General features: G+C 31.5%; 1 protein-coding gene across 1 annotated transcript in view; it reads left to right on the forward strand.

The window, feature by feature from the left end:
• LOC143077018 (nitric oxide synthase 1-like) overlaps positions 1–14,834 on the forward strand; it is a 41,038-nt gene extending 26,204 nt beyond the window's left edge. The window contains exons 15-25 of the mRNA XM_076252907.1: positions 1,634–1,778; positions 3,013–3,091; positions 4,304–4,509; positions 5,508–5,677; positions 6,454–6,664; positions 8,515–8,596; positions 9,091–9,224; positions 9,791–9,948; positions 11,607–11,798; positions 12,998–13,075; positions 14,093–14,834. Coding sequence (XP_076109022.1) covers positions 1,634–1,778; positions 3,013–3,091; positions 4,304–4,509; positions 5,508–5,677; positions 6,454–6,664; positions 8,515–8,596; positions 9,091–9,224; positions 9,791–9,948; positions 11,607–11,798; positions 12,998–13,075; positions 14,093–14,119 — 1,482 coding nt within the window. The 3' untranslated portion in view covers positions 14,120–14,834. The remainder of the gene's footprint in view (positions 1–1,633; positions 1,779–3,012; positions 3,092–4,303; positions 4,510–5,507; positions 5,678–6,453; positions 6,665–8,514; positions 8,597–9,090; positions 9,225–9,790; positions 9,949–11,606; positions 11,799–12,997; positions 13,076–14,092) is intronic.
• Positions 14,835–22,009: the final 7,175 nt, after the last annotated feature.

Below are 22,009 nucleotides of genomic sequence, written 5' to 3' on the forward strand. Positions count from 1 at the left end.
ACAAATACGGTCATTAAAATACTAAAACGAGGATTGGTTTGGTGTATGTGTGACGGATCTTTTTTACTCCCTGTTAGATAAAGCTCAAATATCTTAACAAATCCGTAGATTGCATGGATTATTTCGTGAATAACCACTAGAAAAAAAACTGTTTAATTCTTCTAATTCTCAAACCAAACATTTGCCATTTTTAATTTAGATGATTTTCTCGTAAGCTTCCGTCAAATCCAAAGTTGACATTTCGTAACTAAGGAGCCACCATGTAGACTTGCTGAAATTAGTAAAAATGCAAATAATGCGATAGAATAGAAAAAAAAACAAAACCTACCTCAAAAATCAGTTTTAATACAATATTATCATACGAATTTCGATGGTTCACGTAACAGAAAACTTTCAACTTTAGCGGTTTCATTTGTATGACATCATGTTTTGAAATGACTTAAATGCGCTAAAAAATTGAATAGACTTTCGCGGAATTTTATTTTATTTTTATTTTGTTGATTTCTCCGAGCTCCTGTGCATTACTTCTTTTTATTATGCATCCGAATAAGAATAATAGTTATTTTTTTCTTTTTTTAATTGCACTTTTTTAAAACAATAAAATCAGCAAAGGGTCTGCAAATAGGTTCCAATACATCTAGATTTACGTGGCAAGTATATTGTAACAGCCATTATTATGAATATCTTTGAGTCTGCGCTAAGTATAGATATATCGAGAATTTTATCACAGCGTTGTTTACAAAGCGAAAGAAGCACGGCATATTAGAATGTTAAATAATGGTTGTAAGCCAACGTAAAAGTTGCTGTTAACTTTTAAGTAGTTCAGAATCACTATCTATTTTTTTTGTACTTGTGTGAAATTTAAACAAAACTAAAATGTTTCATAGATAACGGATATAATTTAATTGTTTGAGTAATTTTAAGGAAAAAATACTAAACTCAGGGAAAAGTGAAAACAAAAAGTCCCAAATCAAATGGCAAAATCTAAAGCTCCAACACATTAAACGATTGAATAACTTATTATTTCATAATCTTGATGGAAAAGATAAAGATAATACAAAGCGAATAAAAAATCTAAGAAAACCAGGGGCACCATGGCCATTAATAAATAAACTCATCATAGATACCAGGATTTAAATTTTATGTTTACGCCAAAAGCTAATCCGTCTTTAACAGTGACGCTCGAATAAAAGAATGTTAAAAAGGCAAAAAAAAAAAATTCGAAGTTGAAGAGCATTGAAAAGATTTAAAAAATTACTGAAGGGTCCAATGTTACAATATAGAAATTGCTGAAGGGACCAATGTTACAATATAGAAATTGCTGAAGGGACCAATGTTACAATATAGAAATTTCACAAATGACATTTACATTTACTGATAAATTCTGATTGATGAAATTGACGGGAGATTAAACGTATGCGAAAATGCATATTTTGATTCATCATCCTTTAAAACAATTGTGTATTTTTAATTTTTTTTTAATTTAAGATTTAGAAAGACGGAATGTTATATATTTAGAATATGTACGAACGAAAATCTTGTTTTGAACAATACCACAAATTCATTACAAATACAGTATTATTTAGTATTGTGTTATGTAGTATAATAGATGATACTTTTTTCATTACCCTAGGTGGCTTGTGGTTTCTTCAATGTTGGTAACAAAATAGGGTTGAATGATGCATCCGATGTACTCGAAAAGTCGGATACGATCTGGCGGCCGGAAACTTTCCGTGTGATAGAAGTACCTATAGAAAACCGTCTTTCACTTGGTGAAGGTATGTATATTTTTCAGGTGATTTTAGATTATCTTAAAAGATAACTTATACAATTATTAAAAATTTAAAGATATTAGATGTTTTTTCTGCTTTGTATCGGACTGATGAGATCAAACCTATTCAACTGATTTCAAGAGTATTTTCTTAGGTTTTTAACACCTCTGGGTTGATCGTTCACACAATTAATCAATTAAAAACCCGTTGCATTCTTAATGTCCATGTTCCAAGTCAAGATCCTGTAGTTCAATTGTTGTTTTTTGTTCACTTCTGTCATATTTGTTTTTCGTAAATTGTTGTTCTTTTAATGCGGCTGTGAGTTTTTTTTAATTTGAATTGTTTCATGCAGGTGATACTATTAAATGTTGGATACCTCTCTTTCATTGGCAATCATACACTATCTTATTCTTACATCACGATGTTTTATTGAGGTAATCTAATATGTATACAACTAGTACCCTATTTTCGTAAAACAGCACAACTAACATCATTTATTTCTGATTGCGATTTCATTGTTAGCTGTTTTATTGCCGTACTGTGCTTTTCGAACTTGCATCAAGAACAACGCAAATAATTATCCTTACAATTTTCATTAAAAAAATGTTTTTTTTTATATATTTTTGCCATGGCGTTGTCAATTTATTTTCGATCTATGACTTTGACTGGCTGTCCCTCTGGTTTCTTTTGCCCCTCTTTCTTTAAAACGATTGAAATTTTAATTTCATTAAGAATCAATTAAGATATATTCTAAGACAGCAGAGTATCGGTGATAATGTTTTTCTCTTTATTTCATGCTATTTTCAAGTTGCCCGATCAGTGTGAGAAATATATTTCTTATCTAAAGAGAAAACTTCATTCTCGACATATAATTCGTTGATATTTAATTATGACGTAAAATTTTCTAGATTTCTTGTAATGATCCTATTTTACCGTCTTGAAAAAAGCGAACATGTCTGATGGCGTGTCATATGTACAGAACAAAACTTATGCAAATCTTTGAAAAGGAAAAAAAAGATACTTTGACTGACTAGATATTGTTTAAAATTATTAGAGATTCAGGTTCCACAACTATTTTTTTTATGTACTACAACATTTCTCTACTCTCAGCAGTTTAATTGTAAATATTTAATATTAAACTGTATCGAGTTGAGAAATGTTGTAACACGCGTTATGGTGAAATCTTTGTGGTACGTTTTTTGTTTGTGTGTTTGACATGAATCTTTCCTTTTTTATGAAGAGTATTGTAAGGTACACAAGAAGAGTGTGTTCAAATGTCGACTGACAGAAAGGATTCACTTAGAGAAAAGACATTCCAGGTAATTACTATTACACTATAATGTGCCATTTCATTTGCATAATGTTCTTATATTTTATTTAGTGATGTTCATTTGATATAACAATGATAGGGAAATTTTAGCTATATTAAGAAAACAAAATGTTGGAGTGAAATCATATTAAAACATATAGGTAAAAGGCGTCTAGGATATTATGATAATTATATCACCGAAGGCATGTATTGCTATATGAAATAGTCTGAATGTGACACACTTAAGTGACTTTTTAAAGGTTTCAACAAGTAATTTAAATATATGCAAATTCAGGGATATCATAAGTTTTATCTGTATTTTTTAAGCTTGCGTTAAATCCTTCATAGTTTCTCTATATGCATGAGTCGAACTAATATTGTGCAATTAGCCGAACCACCAACTTGTACTAACATGACACGATTTCTGTTTGGCTTAACCATAAATCAGTGACGTGTTTATTTGAAGATAAACAAGTGAACTAACAAACAAATACTTTATATGTCAATCACGGCGACCAAAATGAGTTGAATATTTGCAATATAATTTTCTAACATAGTATAAAAGTGTGTTAAAAAAGTATATAACAGGGGTTGTCTTGTTTCAATATATTTACCATGTTGTAAATTGCTCCTTATTCTATTAATAAAATAAATTTCAATAAGGAGTTGCAGTACAATGTTAAAAAAATCAATAAAATTGAGAATGGAAATGGGGAATGTGCCAAAGAGACAACAACCCGACCATAGAAAAAAAACAACAGCAGAAGGTCACCAACAGGTCTTCAATGTAGCGAGAAATTCCCGCACCCGGAGGCGTCCTTCAACTGGCCCCTAAACAAATATATACTAGTTTAGTGATAATGAACGCCATACTAATTTCCAAATTGTACACAAGAAACTAAAATTAAAATAATACAAGACTAACAAAGGCCAGAGGCTCCTGACTTGGGACAGGCGAACAATGGAGAAACCTACATTACTAGTTGGAACATTTTATATTTATAGTAATTCTAGCTAGTGTAAACTTTATTGATTTCCTTTGCATAATAAACACTACTAAATAGAAAGGTGCTTCAAGCTGCGTTAAATATTTTTATAATTTGGAAGCTATTCACAATTGTTAAGTTCTTCTCTTTTTTTTTATAAGTATAGCCTATTTTATGAAATGCAATATGGCACACAAACCGTATGTAGTACACTAAATCTTCTTTTTCTTGTGAAGTAAACAGACGATTCTTGGTAAGATAGATATAAGTGCAAACATCGATAGCATGAAATATAGTCCTGGTGATCATCTATTGTTGTTTCCAAACAATGCGCCAGCGCTTGTCAGCGGTATAATTGACCGGTTGGTTGATGCCCCAGATTTTGACGAAGTTTTACAATTGCAACGAAATACATCCAGTGACACCAGGCTCGACAGAAATGGTTCGTATGTAATTTCAAATCTAAGATTTCCTTTGTGAATTTTGCATCATTTTTTTATAAAATAAATATAGTAATGCAGATTTATTTTTTCTTATGTGGGTCTCATTGGGGTCTAAGTGTGACGGGGCATTGCCGATGTTTTGTAAGCGTGACACGTGAAAGTCAAATTATTGTGTCGGGAAAACGGGAAATGAGGTCTAGCGGGACCCGGGAAATGACAAAAAAATGAGAATTGCTTACATACATAGTGTAAGCGGGATACGGGAATCGTACAAAACAGTAAGCGGGATCCGGGATCGGAACCCCCCCCCAATGAGACACTCTCTTATGGTACCCATTTTTGTGGATCGAGGAGACAATTGCATTTACCTAACTATTTGATTTGATGTTTTTTTTTTAAAGTCTGCATATGAGCCTCATTAGTGCTCAAGATAATCTAAATTTTCGATAAACCCTTACCCATGAAATTCACGAAAATTGTAATCCCACAAACAATAATAAGGTCACAATAGTATATACAAAACATTATCGTGTAGTATTATACCAGATCCAACAATAGTTTAATGATATTTAAATCTAACCAATTCATTGAAAGCATGCAAATCAATTTTAAACAAACATAAGAAAAAAAAAAGACCTCGGTTGTCGAAAGTGATATGAATATATTTCTATTTCTATGTATACAATATTTAACTTGAATTTCATTCATAAAAGAATGGCGAAAGATACCGTTGGAGCATTCAAACTAATAAAATGAAAATAAACTGAAAACGCCATGGCAAAAAATGAAAAAAGCCAACGGACACACAATAGTATACAAAAGACTGGGTAACACGAACCCCACTTAAAACTAAGGGTGATCGCAAGTGCTACGGAAGCGTATAAGTAAATACTTCTCGATATTTGGGATCCGTCCTGTGGCTCGTGTTAGTATACAATAGTTAAAACTAAATTTTAATATACAATTATTAATATCATTGTCTAAATTTCTTTTATAGGAAACCATGATTCATGGAATGACTGGGGTCGATACCCACCATGTACTCTGACAGATATGCTTACAAGATATCTTGACATTTCTTCTCCTCCATCACAGGAACTACTCAATATTCTGTCAAGTCAAGCAGTAAAAACAGAGGAGAAATTCAAAATCAAACGTCTAGTAAATGTAAGGAAATTTGAAGTTCTTGATATTAAGATTAAGGCGGTTGGTTTCGAACTACAAGAGAATGGAACACTTTCTTCTCAGTAGTTTGTTTATTAAATGATTTATCACACTCATTTGTGCTTTTTTATAACTAATGAATGATAACAGATCTAAACATTAATATTTTAAGATAATATCACTACAACAAAAATACTAAACTACACAACTTGTAAACCATTTAATTTTCTAATGTGATAGATATGAGAGACTGGACTTGTCTAAATATAACTTTCTTATTATATACATTAGCTACATGTAGAGGTATAGGGGGCGGGTTGAGATCTTATAAACATGTTTAATCCCGCCGCATTTTCGCGCCTGTCCCAAGTCAGGAGCCTCTGGCCTTTGTTAGTCTTGTAAACTTTTTAATTTTAGTTTCTTGTGTATAATTTGGAGTTTAGTATGGCGTTCATTATCACTAAACTAGTATACATATTTGTTTATGGGCCAGTTTAAGAACGCCACCGGGTGCGGGAACTTCTCGCTGCATTGAAGACCTGTTGATGACGTTCTGCTCTTGTCTGTTCTATGGTCGGGTTGTTGTCTCTTTGACGCATTCCCCATTTCAATTCTTAATTTTAAGTATCTAAAAAATAAAATTGTTAACTTTAATTTTTTCGTTTTTTCCATGTTTATTGATTTTAGTATCGTCTTAATTAAAAATCTGCAAATTATACCTTATCTAAATGGAATTTTATTATTTCTGAGTTCAAGTCAACTATACCAAATAATTTCAGAATACGAGAATATTTGATGAATGGAAAAACGATGGAAAACCAACGATACTTGATGTTCTGAAACAATTTTCTTCAATACAATTGACACCAGCCTTCCTCATATCACAGCTTCCACTTCTTTTACCACGATATTATAGTATAAGTTCGTCGTTAGATGCAGCTCCAGGCGAGATTCATGTTACTGCTGATGTTCTTGAATATCAAACACCAGGTAACGAATTAAACCATAAATATTAAATTTTGATGTCTTTCATTTTTTTATAATACAAAAAAAAACACTAATAAAAGATGATAGACAGACAGCTCATTAGAAAGAGGGAAAGACATCACACAAACTACACAGAATAATAAAAGATAACGCAATGCAGACTCCGCAAAAAAAATCCGTTTCTGCACGTGTCAGCAGTGTATGCTCTCCAAATGCATAAGTCACACCGCAAAATAAAAAAAAACACACCAGTGAGTAATAAACAGTGTGGGTTTGCTGCATGCTAATGAGTGTTTTGTCTTCAAATAAGTCATTAAAAATTTCATATAGGGTTGGTACATAAAATTTTAACCTAATATTGGAGCATATGTGTAAGTTAAAAAAAAATTGAGTTGTTCATAATTAAGTAGACAAAATAGACAAAACTGTTACCGTTAGTACAACATAGACATTAGAAAATATTGCAAACTCCAAACGGACCATTGAAAATAAGGGTTAACTCAGTTGTTCCAGGAGGATAAGTGCTTTCTGTTCTACTAGTATCATTGTAAGTGTTACTCACTGCAGGTAAACATCTTGTTGTGAGTAACTCTCTGGGAAATCGAAATCGTGTACAGAGCATGTGTGAGTATCCACTTCATATGGAACATATCCTTTGTAATCCGCAAGAAAAAAATATTTATTCCTCGATAATGGCATACGAAAACACGGATGGTTGTAGAATCATATCTGTATTTTATCCAATACAATATTCTATTAGTCTATGATATAATGAAGATACATTTAATGGAGTGTACTTACACGAGTAGCACTACGGGTTTCACAAGTGTAGCAGGGTTGCTTACCATTTCGAAGTATCTGGGATAACTCTTCGGGATTTAAGGGCTTATGTTACAGTTACAGGGGAGGTAATGACTTTGTTAACGTAAAATAATAATTTCGCGACGTCAAACTGTGACATATCGAGAAAACATGCATTTTACGACTGATTTTTATCTTTAAAACTGATTTTACTTTTAAACGAGTTCATGGAACCCTCTTTTGTAAAATGAAATTCGGTTTGATTACGTATAAGATTATTTGTATCTAATTTCATGTAAAAAAAAGTCAATGATGCAATTTTTAAAATTTTGATAAATATACGGCAAAAAAAGACGTCTTATTCTACATTCGTGAACATTTGATAAATTTTAGTTATTTCTTAACAAATTATTTTATTATTTTTTTGATAATTATATAAAAGAGAACTTAAAAATAATTTAACAAAAAAACAGCTTGTGTTTATCTTTTAAAACAAAATAGTTATGCATTGCTGTCGGGAAGAAAAATACGTCCACAAATCCGAATTTTGTGCAAATATCTGAAATTTCGACCTCATTTTACTCAAAAAGTACCACATGCAGGTATATTTTTTATTTTGTATTTGATTTAAGCAGGTAGAAAATAGCCTATATATCTTAAAAGGAAAAATTCACACCGTCAGAAATAAACTGTTGGATATGCTCTTAAGTGGTTCGTGTTGCTCAGTTTTAAGTATTTTGTGCCCTATGCTAGTAGAAGGGCATTACTTAGGGTCTAAGTTTAAGGTCAATGTAGTTTATGATGGAATTAAGGTCAAATCAACTTGAAACTTAGTACACATGTTCCTCATGATATGAACTATCTAATCGAATGCCAAATTAGAGTTTTGATCCCAATTTCACAATCCACTGAACATAGAAAATGATAGTGAGAGTGTGGCATCCGTGTATTATTCACACGTTCTTCTTATGTTTAGTTTTATGTTCTTTTCGATCGTTTATATTGTTTTCGACTCATGAGTTTAAATATTACTCTGATATCTCACATTTCAGATGGCATTAAACATCAAGGTGTTTGTAGTAACTGGCTAAACAACTTGGAAATTGGAGAAGAAATCTACTGTAATGTCAAAAAGTATGTATATGTATGACAAATCAAAAATTAAAGACCGAAAGTTAAAGATTTCAATTAGCATAACATTTTCACTGTTCACTAACTTCAACAACATAGATGAAGATATAACAAATGTGTCATAACTTTTAAGACTTTTTTCCAACAAATTCCGTATTCGATTTTTAAAATATGATTACGGATGAGAACTTTTACGAGATACATTTATGGGGTAAAGGTGAAATTTGTTCGTTACATGAAGACCAAGTTTTTTCCATACATATTTCATATAAATAGGCACACTCTATGCTAGTGTTTTCATATCTGTGTAGAATACGGACCATATTTGTTAAATTGAATTGTGAAGTTCTCTAATGAATCATGAATTGCTAATCCCCTTGAAAGAATAATGATTTGCAGTTTTTTTTCTCGCTAGATATGTATTGCATTGATATATGCCTATGCATCTGAAATCCACCACGAATCAAGAGTTCCTAATAAATCTTTTCTTGATTCAGAGCACCATTGTTTCATCTGCCGAATGATCAGTCTGTTCCGATCATTATGGTCGGTCCTGGTACAGGAATTGCACCGTTTAGAGGGTTTTGGATGCAACGTAAAGCAGATATAGAACACGAACTCACATCTAGAAGTATTTATAATTTATTTATATATTGTAACATTTCACGTATTAAACAGAAATTATTTGTTTGTGTACACCAGAAATATTTGCACTTGTTTTATTTGTATGATAAAAAAAACTACGAGACTTTTGTTTTACTATTTCAAATGTTAAAATGTAATGTATTTGATGAAATGCCTGTAAATATAGACATTTCTCATACTATGTCAAATAAAATTATCGTAATGTCCACTAAACCATATCGAGGAAGAAAGCATATTATTTGTGTTCATCTGAAATGGAAATGTACTTTAGTAGCATTATTTGATCATCATTTCACCAAACATGCTAGTATTTTTCATCAGGGATGATGTTGTGTGACCTGCTATTTTCATTGGTTTTTTTTTAATAATTTCTTACGAAATCCATTTGTAAATCCGCCATTCCTCGATAACGGTTCTTCAAAATTTAATCTTTGCTATCAGCTAAGACCTGTCAGTTCGATTAATTTCAGGTGTTTTTTTTAATCGCTTCATAGTGAGTACATGTTTTTATAGCTTATGTATGATAACTGATCAAAATGTTTATATTTTTAGATAAACGCAATCACAGTTTTGGAGAAATGTACTTATATTTTGGTTGCCATAACACTACTGCAGACAATATCTATAGAGATGAGATCCGTCAATGTGAGAAAGAAAAGATCTTGACAAAATGCTTTTTTGCATTCTCTCGAGAACCGGGTATCAAAAAGGTATGCTTACATGAGAATTGTACAAGATTATAAAGCCCAATTGATTCTACTTATATAATTGACTTTTCTTTTTTTTAAATATTTATATTCAAAACACTAAAATTAGTTTTGTTTGTCATGTATCACACATGTTTTTCGTTTGAATGATTTTTTTCCGTCTTCTTTCCACGGTGAGTTGAAAGACCCGCTTTTTTACAAGTATTAAGGAATAGCAAAGAAAAACAGATAAAAACCGAATTTACCGAATTTTAAGATATATTAAAAAAAAAACAAAAAAAAAAAAAAAAACAGTAGTGACTATGTATATACGGTCTGGGTTAAGGGAACAAATCTTAAAACAACCCTGACAGTAACACGAATTTAGTAAAAACGATATTGGAAGAGTTTAGTGTCTCCTCAATATCACATTCATTTGTATCAACAATTGTCCATGCGTCCGAGTATACAGTTACCTGTAGCATTCTGTCAGGTTTTTCCTATTTATTTCGGCTGACAATCGCTGACTTTTGTCCTTGATGGATACAACTAGTCATCTAGGAAATTAATGAATAGTAGTGATGTTCCTGCGGTTGTATAAAAAAATCTGCGTTTTACTCTAATATTTTATCAATATGAATAAGATTGTTAAAATTCAATTTAAAATGTATTATTTACGAAAAATGAAATACCAATTCCAAGAAAATTAAAAACTGAAAAACACATAATAACAAATGGCAAAATCGAAATGCTCAAACACATCGAACGGACGGAAAACAACTGTCATATTTGAAATAGAAACGATAGGAGATGATTTAAATTAAAGATTTGTCTGAAGGCATAAAACCATTTTTTTGTTGAATAGACGTCAAAACAATGTTAAACTTGTTAAGCTTGCTAGATTCTGTTTCATTAAAATCTTACAGAAGTTTGCAGTGTAATTTAATACGGGATTGTCAAAACTGTTATTATAAAATAACTATTCTTTAGCCTGTTATATAAAAACGTGTGTAGATTTTGAACATGTCATAATAACTATAAAAACATTGTCCTACAAGAGGGAGGCTTAGCTAGATATGAAATCAAGTTCAACCTTCCATTTTTTGTGGACAAAAAAGTATATACCAAGTCAGTAACATGACAGTTGTTTCATTCGTCACGTTGGTTGATAAAGTCAAAACATTAGATTCTGTCGGTTATTATTGACTTCCCCGTTTGAATTTACCTTAGAGTTGGGTCTTTTAGTTATACCTTTTTTTTTTTATGACTGCTAAACATAGATAAAATAAAAATAATATCTTACTTTTGACAATATCTTTTAGCTGTTTTATAAAATATGTTTTTACTGGAGTTGAGATAAAACATGTAAAAAAATTGATTACAATGCGATCTAAATTCATATTACAGAAATATTGTATATGCATATATGCATGTATGTCAATGATGAAAGAGTGTGTAAATTTAAAAGAAAAAGACAGTTTAGATCACTGACATCAGATCAAGAACCCAATTTAATGTTGAATAAATAAACTCTCGAATAAACATTGAAGGTCGTCAATATAATAAATCAATCACGTTCTAAATGTCTGGGAGATATTATCGATGCTTGAAATTATTTTCTAATATTAGGTGCATGATTCTGGAACTATTTTCACATTGGCTGCAACATTTGATATTTTCAGACATACGTACAAGATTTGATAAAAAGAAATGGAAGAGATATATACAAAATGATTGTGAAAGAAAACGGTCATTTTTATATATGTGGCAGCATCCAAATGGCATCAGATGTAAAGAAGATGTTAAGACATGTGATCCAATCATGGGGTAAAAAATCAGAGTCCCAGGTAGACGAGTATATTGACAAGATGAAGGTCAGTGTAATTTTCGCAGGGTTAATGTGAATATAAACAAACATCAATGAGCACTCAAAGCAATTGTTTTATAATTAAACTTTTACATTCACAGACATTGATTTCTAAGCAAATGGCATGTACCTTAATCGATTGGATAAACATTTGTTTTCTATAATCGGATTAAATTTGAACTAAATGCATTATTATTATACACAACTTACTTACTCCTTAATAAATTATATACAGAGGCAGTTACCTATTTGTCGACAAATTATTTAACGACAATATCTTAACTGCCATTTAAAAGACTAAATTGTATTTTCATGTTATAAATAGAAATCTTGCTCTAAGACCAGGTTCTTATCAATACAAATTTACAGTCATTTAGTGGATATAGACGTTATCAAAGACTTCATTGACCTATTGATAATATAAAAAGAACAACAAAAGTCAGCACTTATGAACATTTATTGATATGGTCTTAATAATTAATTAACTGTGTACAAAACTATACATTGATCGAGATCCCAAAAATGTTCTACCCAAGGATAGAATGTATTAGTTGTATCTGACAAAACCGTTTTGGGCACTTTTTACTCTTCAGCTTTGTTTTTATTCTGCCTTTTTTTTCTTTTTGAATTCAAGCGTCATTAATTAGTCTTATGCAGACGAAAAACATAATTTAATTCTAGTATTTTTGATGAGTTTATGTTGAATGACATTAACGGAAAAGCTGAAGTCTATCTTTTCCCACTTCCAAGTGAGTAGAACAGTTTTTTATATAGCCAGGAGCTAGGTTGTTAAGCGTTAACGTCTTTAACTCGTTATACCTTCTGTTTTTTTAATACATCGAATTACGAGTTGGTGTGGTAAACACGACAACTCTCGGTTTAAGTCAATGTGATATTTCACAAAGATATGTAACAATCTACGACATGGCATTTGTATCTTAATTTTAAAATCTAATAGAAAATCACTGTTTTATGAGAATTTGTAGACTATCTTCCAATTAACGATTCAAATAGAATCTTTACGCCAAAACCTATGCAGAGGCTCCTGCATACAATAAAGGAAATATGTATTACGTAATATATAGACTCACTTTTAAGACTGTAGAACATACATGTACTAGTATTGTACATTTTGTTGTGTTGATTAATTGCCTTACAGACACTGAAGTCCGTATTATGATACCAAACATATGATTTTAATTGTAGGATGAAAATAGACTGCATGAAGATATATTCGGAATAGCCGTTAAAAAGCTTAAAGAAAGGACAAAGACAGCTGAGCAGGTAAATGTCTTAATGTTATTTGTTATATTATTAATTGATCAATGTTACCGATCGAAAAATACTTTTCACAAATTTCTAGTATTACATGTATTAGGTGTGGGTTTGCAATTGAAATTCGACATTATACGTTCCGTACGTTCGAAGCGATTTTTGTATTTATCTTCATTACATGTAGGAACGATCAAAACAAATAATTTTGAAAGTCAAGTATGTATAAATTTCCACAAACGTTGGTGACTTTATGATCAAAAAGGTCCTAATCGTAATAATTAATTAAACCGTCAAATTTACCAGATGCAAAACCGTTATACATTTAAACAGATATATTTTTCTAAATTATTTTGGTACATTTTCTATAAGTGTCTATGAAAAAAAAAAAACAGATCCGTACACAACTGCACTCGAGGATCGAGCTCGTATTTTTTTCTTTTTAAAGAAATTATAGCAGTATCAATATATATATATATATAGTTGTATGATTCTTCATAAACAAAACTCCGAAAGTATACGTCGACAAATGTCTAGCTTATATCAGTACTGTGCAAACGTATCAAAATGATACTTACTTTTTGTTGGTTGAACCACGGCTTATATAATAACTTGTCTAATCAGTTTGTAATAACAGTAATATTAGAGGGGAAGTCTTGCCATACTGTTACAAAATGGAGAAAAAAAATACATGCATGCTTTGTCCAGTGAAATTGTCTGCATATTACAACAAATCCTTTAGGCTTCACATTTTGTAACTGTTGTTGACAAAACAAAACTCCATATAATTCGAAATTCTTCACCAGCTTATATTTAATTTAAGGCAATTAACAGTTGATAGAAAACAAACAACATGATTAACAAATTGATACATATTCAACGGAAATGATTATAACCATACGGTCATATTTCTATTGAAAACTTATGCTATTCTAATTCACCTTCATTTTGTGTGTCCTGTATTATCCAGTCAGAATTGTCAAAAGACATTTTTACACATATTAAATTTCGCTGTGTTTTCATTTTTAGAAACAAAATCGAACGCCAAGAATGTAATTTTTTAAAGAAACATAGTAAACTTAAGACAGTTGCAAAGTAGAAAGAACAGCAATAATGGAGACATAGACCTTACGACGATTATAAAGTGAAATACGAACATCTCGGTTATTAGATTAAACTTTTATACTCAAGCATATTGTTTAAGTGTTGTACATTAACATTGTATTCAATTGAATCAGTTGAGTATTTGTTTTTAACTATATATCATTATCATTTCTCTTCGACACATGTCTGTTCCATGCCAGGAATATATGACAGTTATATTTTATTCGTTCCGATGGTTGATGCAATCAAGCGTTTGCTTTTGTCACGTTTTATAGACTTTCACTTTTGGTAGTTGGAGTTTGGTATATTTGTTAAAATTTTGTTATCGTTTTTCTTTATGAATATCTATATTTAAAAAACGAGAATGGTAAAATTCTAACAATATATATGTTTATTATATAAACATGTTTACTTATACGCATATGGAAGATAAAACATTATTTGACTGTTTCTGTTGTGTTGTTGGTGCTACAAAATATTAAATCAAGCTTCATAGAAAGAAGTATTCAATAAACGTGTAGTACTTTTATGCTACAACATCGGAACTAATTTTTCAATTGCCCATTTTCAAAGTACAGATATTTGACTATTTTACAATTTTGTTTTAACATGTTACCCACTTCGTGGTAGGACATCCTGGTACTCGTTCGATTACGAACAACCAAAAGTAAAATCCATTTTGTAATCGGTGCAAGTTGGGGGGGGGGGGGGGGGGAATTTACTGGGTTTTTTTTATTATTTAGTCATAATTATTAAAAATGATCTTGCTTGACTGGATACCAGGATTTACTACCAGAGAGTAGGTAACATTTGGAAAAATAAAATTCTCGAGTCAAAAGTCGGTAGTTTGAAAATAGACTATTACAATTATAATTCATATACCTGGAGTCGGTTTCACAAAAAAACTTAGGACTAAGATCGGTTGTAAGAATACTGAATTGTTCATGACTTACGATCAATCTTAGTCGTAAGTTTTCTTTAAACCGACCTCTGAATTTTCTCTTCATATGATTTTATTTTATGTTGATAAATTCTTCGACTGATATATGATAACTTTTATTTCTTACATGATTATATTATCTATATAGATTTTGTTTTATCAAGTATCACTGGAATTGAAAAAATTTGTTGCACCTTGTAATTGTATTTGTAAAGTCATGTTGCAGTCATACCTTGAATTTTTTACAGAGTTTTGAAATGTCCAATATACTACGGAGTCAGTTATTCGATACTGACATGATTTTTAACAAACTTTTCATTAATTGTCCGTTTCTCAATTCGCTCAACAATTCCCGGCTTTGAGCGTTACTGATGAAGGTAAATCCAGAAAAGCCGCTTCATACGCATGAACTTATAAAGTTGTGTTTTCATTTTTAAAATATAAATGTAAAAAAAAATCACCTTTGAATAACTGTTTTTCAAACTATCTGTTGCATGTTTTTAAACCCCACATTATGTTAAAACAGATTTTTATTTCAGTTTCATCTAACGCGAAATATGAATAACAGCACAAATTGCCTGCGATATTCTATGTTTATGAGAGTATCCAGTTCATAGTTTTACAAAAAAATGTATATATGCAACCAATAACTTAATTGATTATTTAAAGTTTATTTAAAGTTTACATTTAAAGAAAAATAACCAATACACACAATTCATATATGCAAGTTTTAATATATTGAAAAGTATGAAAGTGATGGTTTTTTTTATGATATACAAATGTAAGTGGTAATTATTTTGTGTACATCTTGCCTTTTATGTTGCTAACATGTACTTCATTAGGTCATTTACCTCAATGAAAAAGAGGAACTCTTAGAAGATTTTATGTTCATATTTGAATTAAAATCCGTATGTATCTGTTACTAAATGTATTTTATTATATTGTTATGTAATAACATTGTACATTGAAAATTTTCATTAAATAACGTTGTTTTGAAATATGTGTGATTTTTAAATGTTTTCAATGTTTCTTTAATGATCACTGCTCTTATTAGACAAATGAAAGTTGTTTACGATCTTGACTGGCTATACAGCCTTTGCGCGGTCGGTAATCTCTTATTAGGGCACTATTGTCAAGAAATCCTTTTTTTTCTCCGACTAAAATAATCAAAATTTAAAAGTCCATCGTCGGAAGTGAAATCGGTTCATGCTCCCGATGCGCGCGCCGTTATGTTATGCAAGAAAGTGAATTTTTGGTAATAAATCGATTTCAGTCATGTAACAATCGAAAAAAAGAGGATATATCCGTAGTCATATGTGACATATATTTTACATTACGGGCAACAACAACGTTATGGCGTTCGTCAAACTTTCAAAGAAATGGCGTCTTAAACCACTCGGAACCCTTGATCAATTCGTGTTCTTATAAACAATAACTCTCTTTCACGTAAATCATTGCAAGAAATGCAAGCATCCACTTGGAAATATTTACCCCACTAAAGCAAGCATTGCAGAAATATTATTACATAGAAATGGAAAATTCACATTTGGGAAGCTGAAAACAACATTTTTGTCTTGAAGATTGTAACGTTTATCCATCAACTCACATTGTCCATTTTCAGATGTTAATATGGCAGATTTACCTGTATATATGGTATCCTTTATTTCAAGTTGATTAGGCTCGATGCAGTCATGTAGTCCCCAATTTTGAAATATTGAGTGAAATAACATAATCTATATATAGTGGAAAGCGATATTTAAATGGCGGATATTCATCTTATGATAATCATACTTTTAAAATCTCATTATTTTAATATATATTCTAAATGAACGCCGACCGAACGAATATAGAGCGACGTGTATTATAAAATGTGTTAGATATTGGTAATTTGCATAAATCATCACTTTTTTCTCGTGGTCACGTGATAATCTTTGAAAATAAAAGTAAAAATGTCTGAATCGATGGGTCACTGTAAAAACTGTCTAGTTATGAGAAATTAAAGGGTGACAGGTAGGTGAAGCTTACATAAATAAAGAGATAAATGAAAAATGAACAAATTGATGTCCGATTTATATAATTCAAAGGCCGTTAGTTGGCACCAGAAGCGACGAAGCTGCGTATCTATTTTGGACGAGCAATTATCCACTTTTTGATATGGGTCAAGCTCTGACGTCCCACGGCCTAAGCTTGTCTGGCAAAACAACCGATGGACGTCAGAGTAATCTCGGACTATTTGGCAATGTATTCGGGATTTCTTTATGAAAGCAAAACACGTATACAGTTGAGAGCATTTAGGACCAAACATTTTAAAACATTGTGATAAGTACGGCTATGGTAAACGATTAACATCTTGGCAGTTGTGTAGATGAAACCGTTTAGAATATTTAGAGAGGAAATATATTTGATACGGGATTGTTTCTTTGCTAGTCACACATTGGCGTATAGACCGGCGTGCACCAAACGTACAGAGAAAATTGTCAAAGTCCGTATACGTTAGTTGCACGCCAGAGAAACGCTAAGCAATCGTTAAACGCGCGTTGCATAAGTTTGAAGTACGTCGAAATACAAAGGTATACGCTACAACACGAAGAAATTTTTATGCAGCTTAGGAAATTTCATCCAGCTGAAGCGTATGTCTAGCGTATACCTGTACGCTACACGCACGTAATACATACGCTACAGATAAGTTTGAGACACGTTTAGGGCACGTTGTATACGCTTCAAGATCGTTCGACTTTAACTAAAACGTATGCGGGTGTGTTTGTAACAAAAACTTCATAATAGAACGTCCAAGATACGATTGGGATGCGTCTCAAATACGTTCAAGAAACTTTTTTCCTTCGGAGCGTGCGTTCCATTTACGTTAGACAAACGCCATATGTCAACATACGTTTCTTGAACGCCCGATAAACGCTTAGGTACGCTTCTCGTACGCCCAATACACGCTTAAAGCTCGTTGTGCACACGTTACAGATATGATTGACAGGTTGAATGCATTCAAAGTTACTAGCGTATTGGCAGCGTACATGATTTTTTTAACACGCCTGGCGTACGTCGGAGCTATACGCTGATGTGTTACGCCGGTATTAGTGTATATTAAGAGAAAGGGTTTCCTATATGTCGTGCTTAGATATTCATAACCCGGCGTATTACAGTGAGATAAATACCATTTTCGGTAGATAAAACAATCATTTAGCAGCTAAAAAATGATAGATCCAATGTAATCAAACAATATAGAAATGAACAAACTTTTTATTGTAGAATGTAGAAAATGGTTTCGTTGTCATCATTGGATTGCGTACTCCTATTCATATATAAAAAAGGAGATTTGGTATAATGGTCATTAACAGGTCAATGCAGATGTACAATAAAAGTCTTATATAAAGGGTCTTTATGTAAAGATAAATAGTCAGTTGTGTTTAGATTTAAATACTTTGGGATCTTGAAGATTGAATTTAACTATATATGTTTTGAGCACAAAATTCAGTGTTTGATATAATCGAGTTTTTTTTTCGAGAACAACTGTGAAACCGTCCGGGCTTTTAAACAAATGGTTCGGGTTTTTCTTTTAACGAAAAAAGATATTCAGGAATTTTAAAAACGACTTGTCTTAGTTAACTGTATTTTATTGAGTGAACATGTCATATAATCGCAATAAATCACCAAAACATGTTACTACGTTGATCAAAGTTAACCCTCTTCAATTTAATGTAAAATTTCTGTTCGGAAAACATTCTACCACAACTTTTCAGTAATTAGTGGATTCTTTATAAAAAGGTCTTTAACACATAGTGCAGGGGACTCATAATTTTTTGAACTTTATTTCATGGTACTTTTTTGTCACAGTTAATTAAAATTTTCGTGGTGAACCCCGGAGTAAGTTTTTTACTGAACGTATTATGGCATATCTATGTCCGTCCGTCGTCAGCATGTCGAACAATAACTCAAAAAACGCTGTAACCAATTTACATGAAACGTTGGTAAATTGTTTATATCTATTGAGGTATCATCCCTTTTCGAATTTTATAGATTTTACATTTCCGAGTTATGGGAATTTATAATTCAAAATAGAGGCTCTAAAGAGAATGTGTCGCTCATCTACTAAACAAGACACTCTTCAACATTAAAGACAAGAATATAAGTCATGACAACATTCTCTCAGTTTTGGTAATGGTGACTTGTTTGTAGATCTTATTTTTCTGAACATTCTTGCTGTTTACAGTTATCTCTATCTATAATGAATTTGGTCAAGTAGATTTGGAAGAGAAGATATTTGTAAAAGTTAGCGGACGACGATGACGGACAACGACGGATCAAAAGTGATAAGAAAAGCTTACTTGGCCCTTTTGAGCAAAGTGAGCTAAAAGTGGTGATTTTACAGTGCTTTGAGGAGTTTTCGTGAAACTTTGGTGACTGGTTAATTATGATTAACGGTAACCTCCCTTTATTTTTTCATGAATTTAATTGATATGAGATTGAGAAATTATTAATAGGTTTAATAACGAGTGAGAATGGATATCGCTTGATATTTAATTTCAATATAATAATAGACGAGCCATCATCGAGTTTATTATAACTATTTGAATTAAATAAGTTAACGAGTCTCAGAGTTGATATCAAGCGATATCCCATATGCACAAGTTGTTAAAACTACATGCATTTGTCTTATGGTCAACACTGTCATTGTGTTCTAAAGTTAAAAAAATTCTTCAAATTGTTTGTCTAGTATTTTTCAAACGAAATATTCACCGTCGTAACCTTTAAACTAAAACGAACAGCCAATGGAAATGCCGTAATATCGTCTTATGATGCTGGATACGCAAATCAAACGCAGACTTTCGTATATTTTGTTTGTATCGAATTCCGTGCTGTGTCACTGTTATACGAGAAATGTCTATTCATGCAAGAAATCGATAGTAAGCCACAACCATAAGAGAATGAACTTTATTCTTTGAAAACGCGACGAGTGTATCATGTGCCCATGACGCAGCTGTTTGTTATCAAACGGAGCAAGAAGACTACTGGACAGCAGAGAAGAATCAGAAAAATGCTAGGGACCTTCTGCTGTTGACTGTTCTATGGTCGGGTTGTTGTCTCTTTGACACATTCCCCATTTCCATTTTCAATTTTATGTAATAAAAGTCATTCTACTAAAAGAGGCCCGCTCCCTACCCAAACAAACAAAAAATGTTAATAACAAACAAAAAGCCCATACACACACAAACATTTAATCCGACCAGCTTTTATTCCCATTAACAATAAAAATTACAATTAAATTTCATATATAGTGAAATAAATAGATAATCAGCTTAATGCACTTAATCTACGTACGTCTCAATCTAAAATATATATGCTTACATTATATTTACTTACTATATACATCCAAATCCACGATAATTGTTTATAAAGTGTAAGTGATACATGTAGTACACCATTATCAAACTGATGAATGCAAACGTTTCATGCCTTAAGAAAGACATAATCTGGACCCTTTTTATTGTTTCTAAACGTAAATACATGTACACTGACATATAACATTTTAAACTATAGGAAATTGATATAAGCACTCGATAAAACACGAACGCACTCGAAAAAGCCCGGACTGCTTTTGAAAAAACTCGAACACATGGAAAAACAATTAGTCTCAAAATGTCGTTTTCAATGCAATACCAAATTTTTTGTAAAGTGTCTATATATCGATGGATATATGAATTTCACGTATGCATTTCCATCGACAGTTGCACTGGTATTTGTATAAACATGGCTTTATTCGGATTTTTGGCATAAACGCATTGCCAGGCTAAATTCAACTTTTTTAAAGAAAAATAATGTCCCTTTTATCTCAAATACTAACACAACTTTTTTTATCCTTGTATATTAAACTCAAGCTTCTATATCACGTCTTGTCAGAAATGAATTCAGTTTGATTACACCTTGGATCATATTCACTCGAAAAAAAAGTGGTGATACTCGAAAAAAAACTCCGATAGCCAGACACTACACCTACCGTGTCTTCTGTCTTTTTTTATTTCGTATTGAGTGACCCGATAACTGTTTGTTCTGCTGAAACTGACGCTTGTGTTACAACATAATGTATTTAATAGATTAATATCAACAGTTGTATAAAAAAAATTAAATGTTTGTGAAAGGTTAATATGTGCAGTGTTAAATCATCTAAAATGAACACGTATTTAGTTTTGTCAATTAGCTGCGGTAAGAAGCTTATTGTTTGTTATAAGCCATTTACATTGACAGAAATGCGACACATGTAAAATAGCACTATTTAATTTCAATTAAAAAGCAAGGTTGACATTTTTACAGGAATCAGCATACTTGTTGTTCGATGTGGCATTTCTATAATTAGCATGATTAGTAAAATGCCGGTTTTTTTTTATTGGAAACAAAGTATATTCATCTGATGAGATTAAAAGTCCACTAGGAAGAACGTTTTGTAAAGAAATGTCGCATTCTTCACATAGTATAGAATTGAACTATTCACAGGAAAAACTTGTTCATGATTAACATCTTTAGGATATGTTAAAGAACAGTTAGGTAAGTTTTATGATACAAGAAAATACAACTTTATTCAATTAGAGTTGAAGACGATATATGTTATAAGATCAGATAGATAAGATATATTTTATTTCCAATAGTGGACCCATTATAGGCATACTCAGTGCACTGATTTTTTATCACACAATTGTTATATGAATATGACATATACAAGAGGTAATCATCATAGGGGGGGGGGGGGGTAAAAATAAGTAACCAATATATTTGGTTTGCATATGTGTTTATAAGCACAAACAAATCGCAAGTCCTTATTGGTTAATATGCAATAAAGGCTTCAAAATGTACAGGAGAGAAATTGTGAACAGAAAATTATATGTTTATTCTTTTGG

Source organism: Mytilus galloprovincialis, chromosome 5 (assembly GCF_965363235.1).
Source record: "Mytilus galloprovincialis chromosome 5, xbMytGall1.hap1.1, whole genome shotgun sequence".
Taxonomy (NCBI): domain Eukaryota; kingdom Metazoa; phylum Mollusca; class Bivalvia; order Mytilida; family Mytilidae; genus Mytilus; species Mytilus galloprovincialis.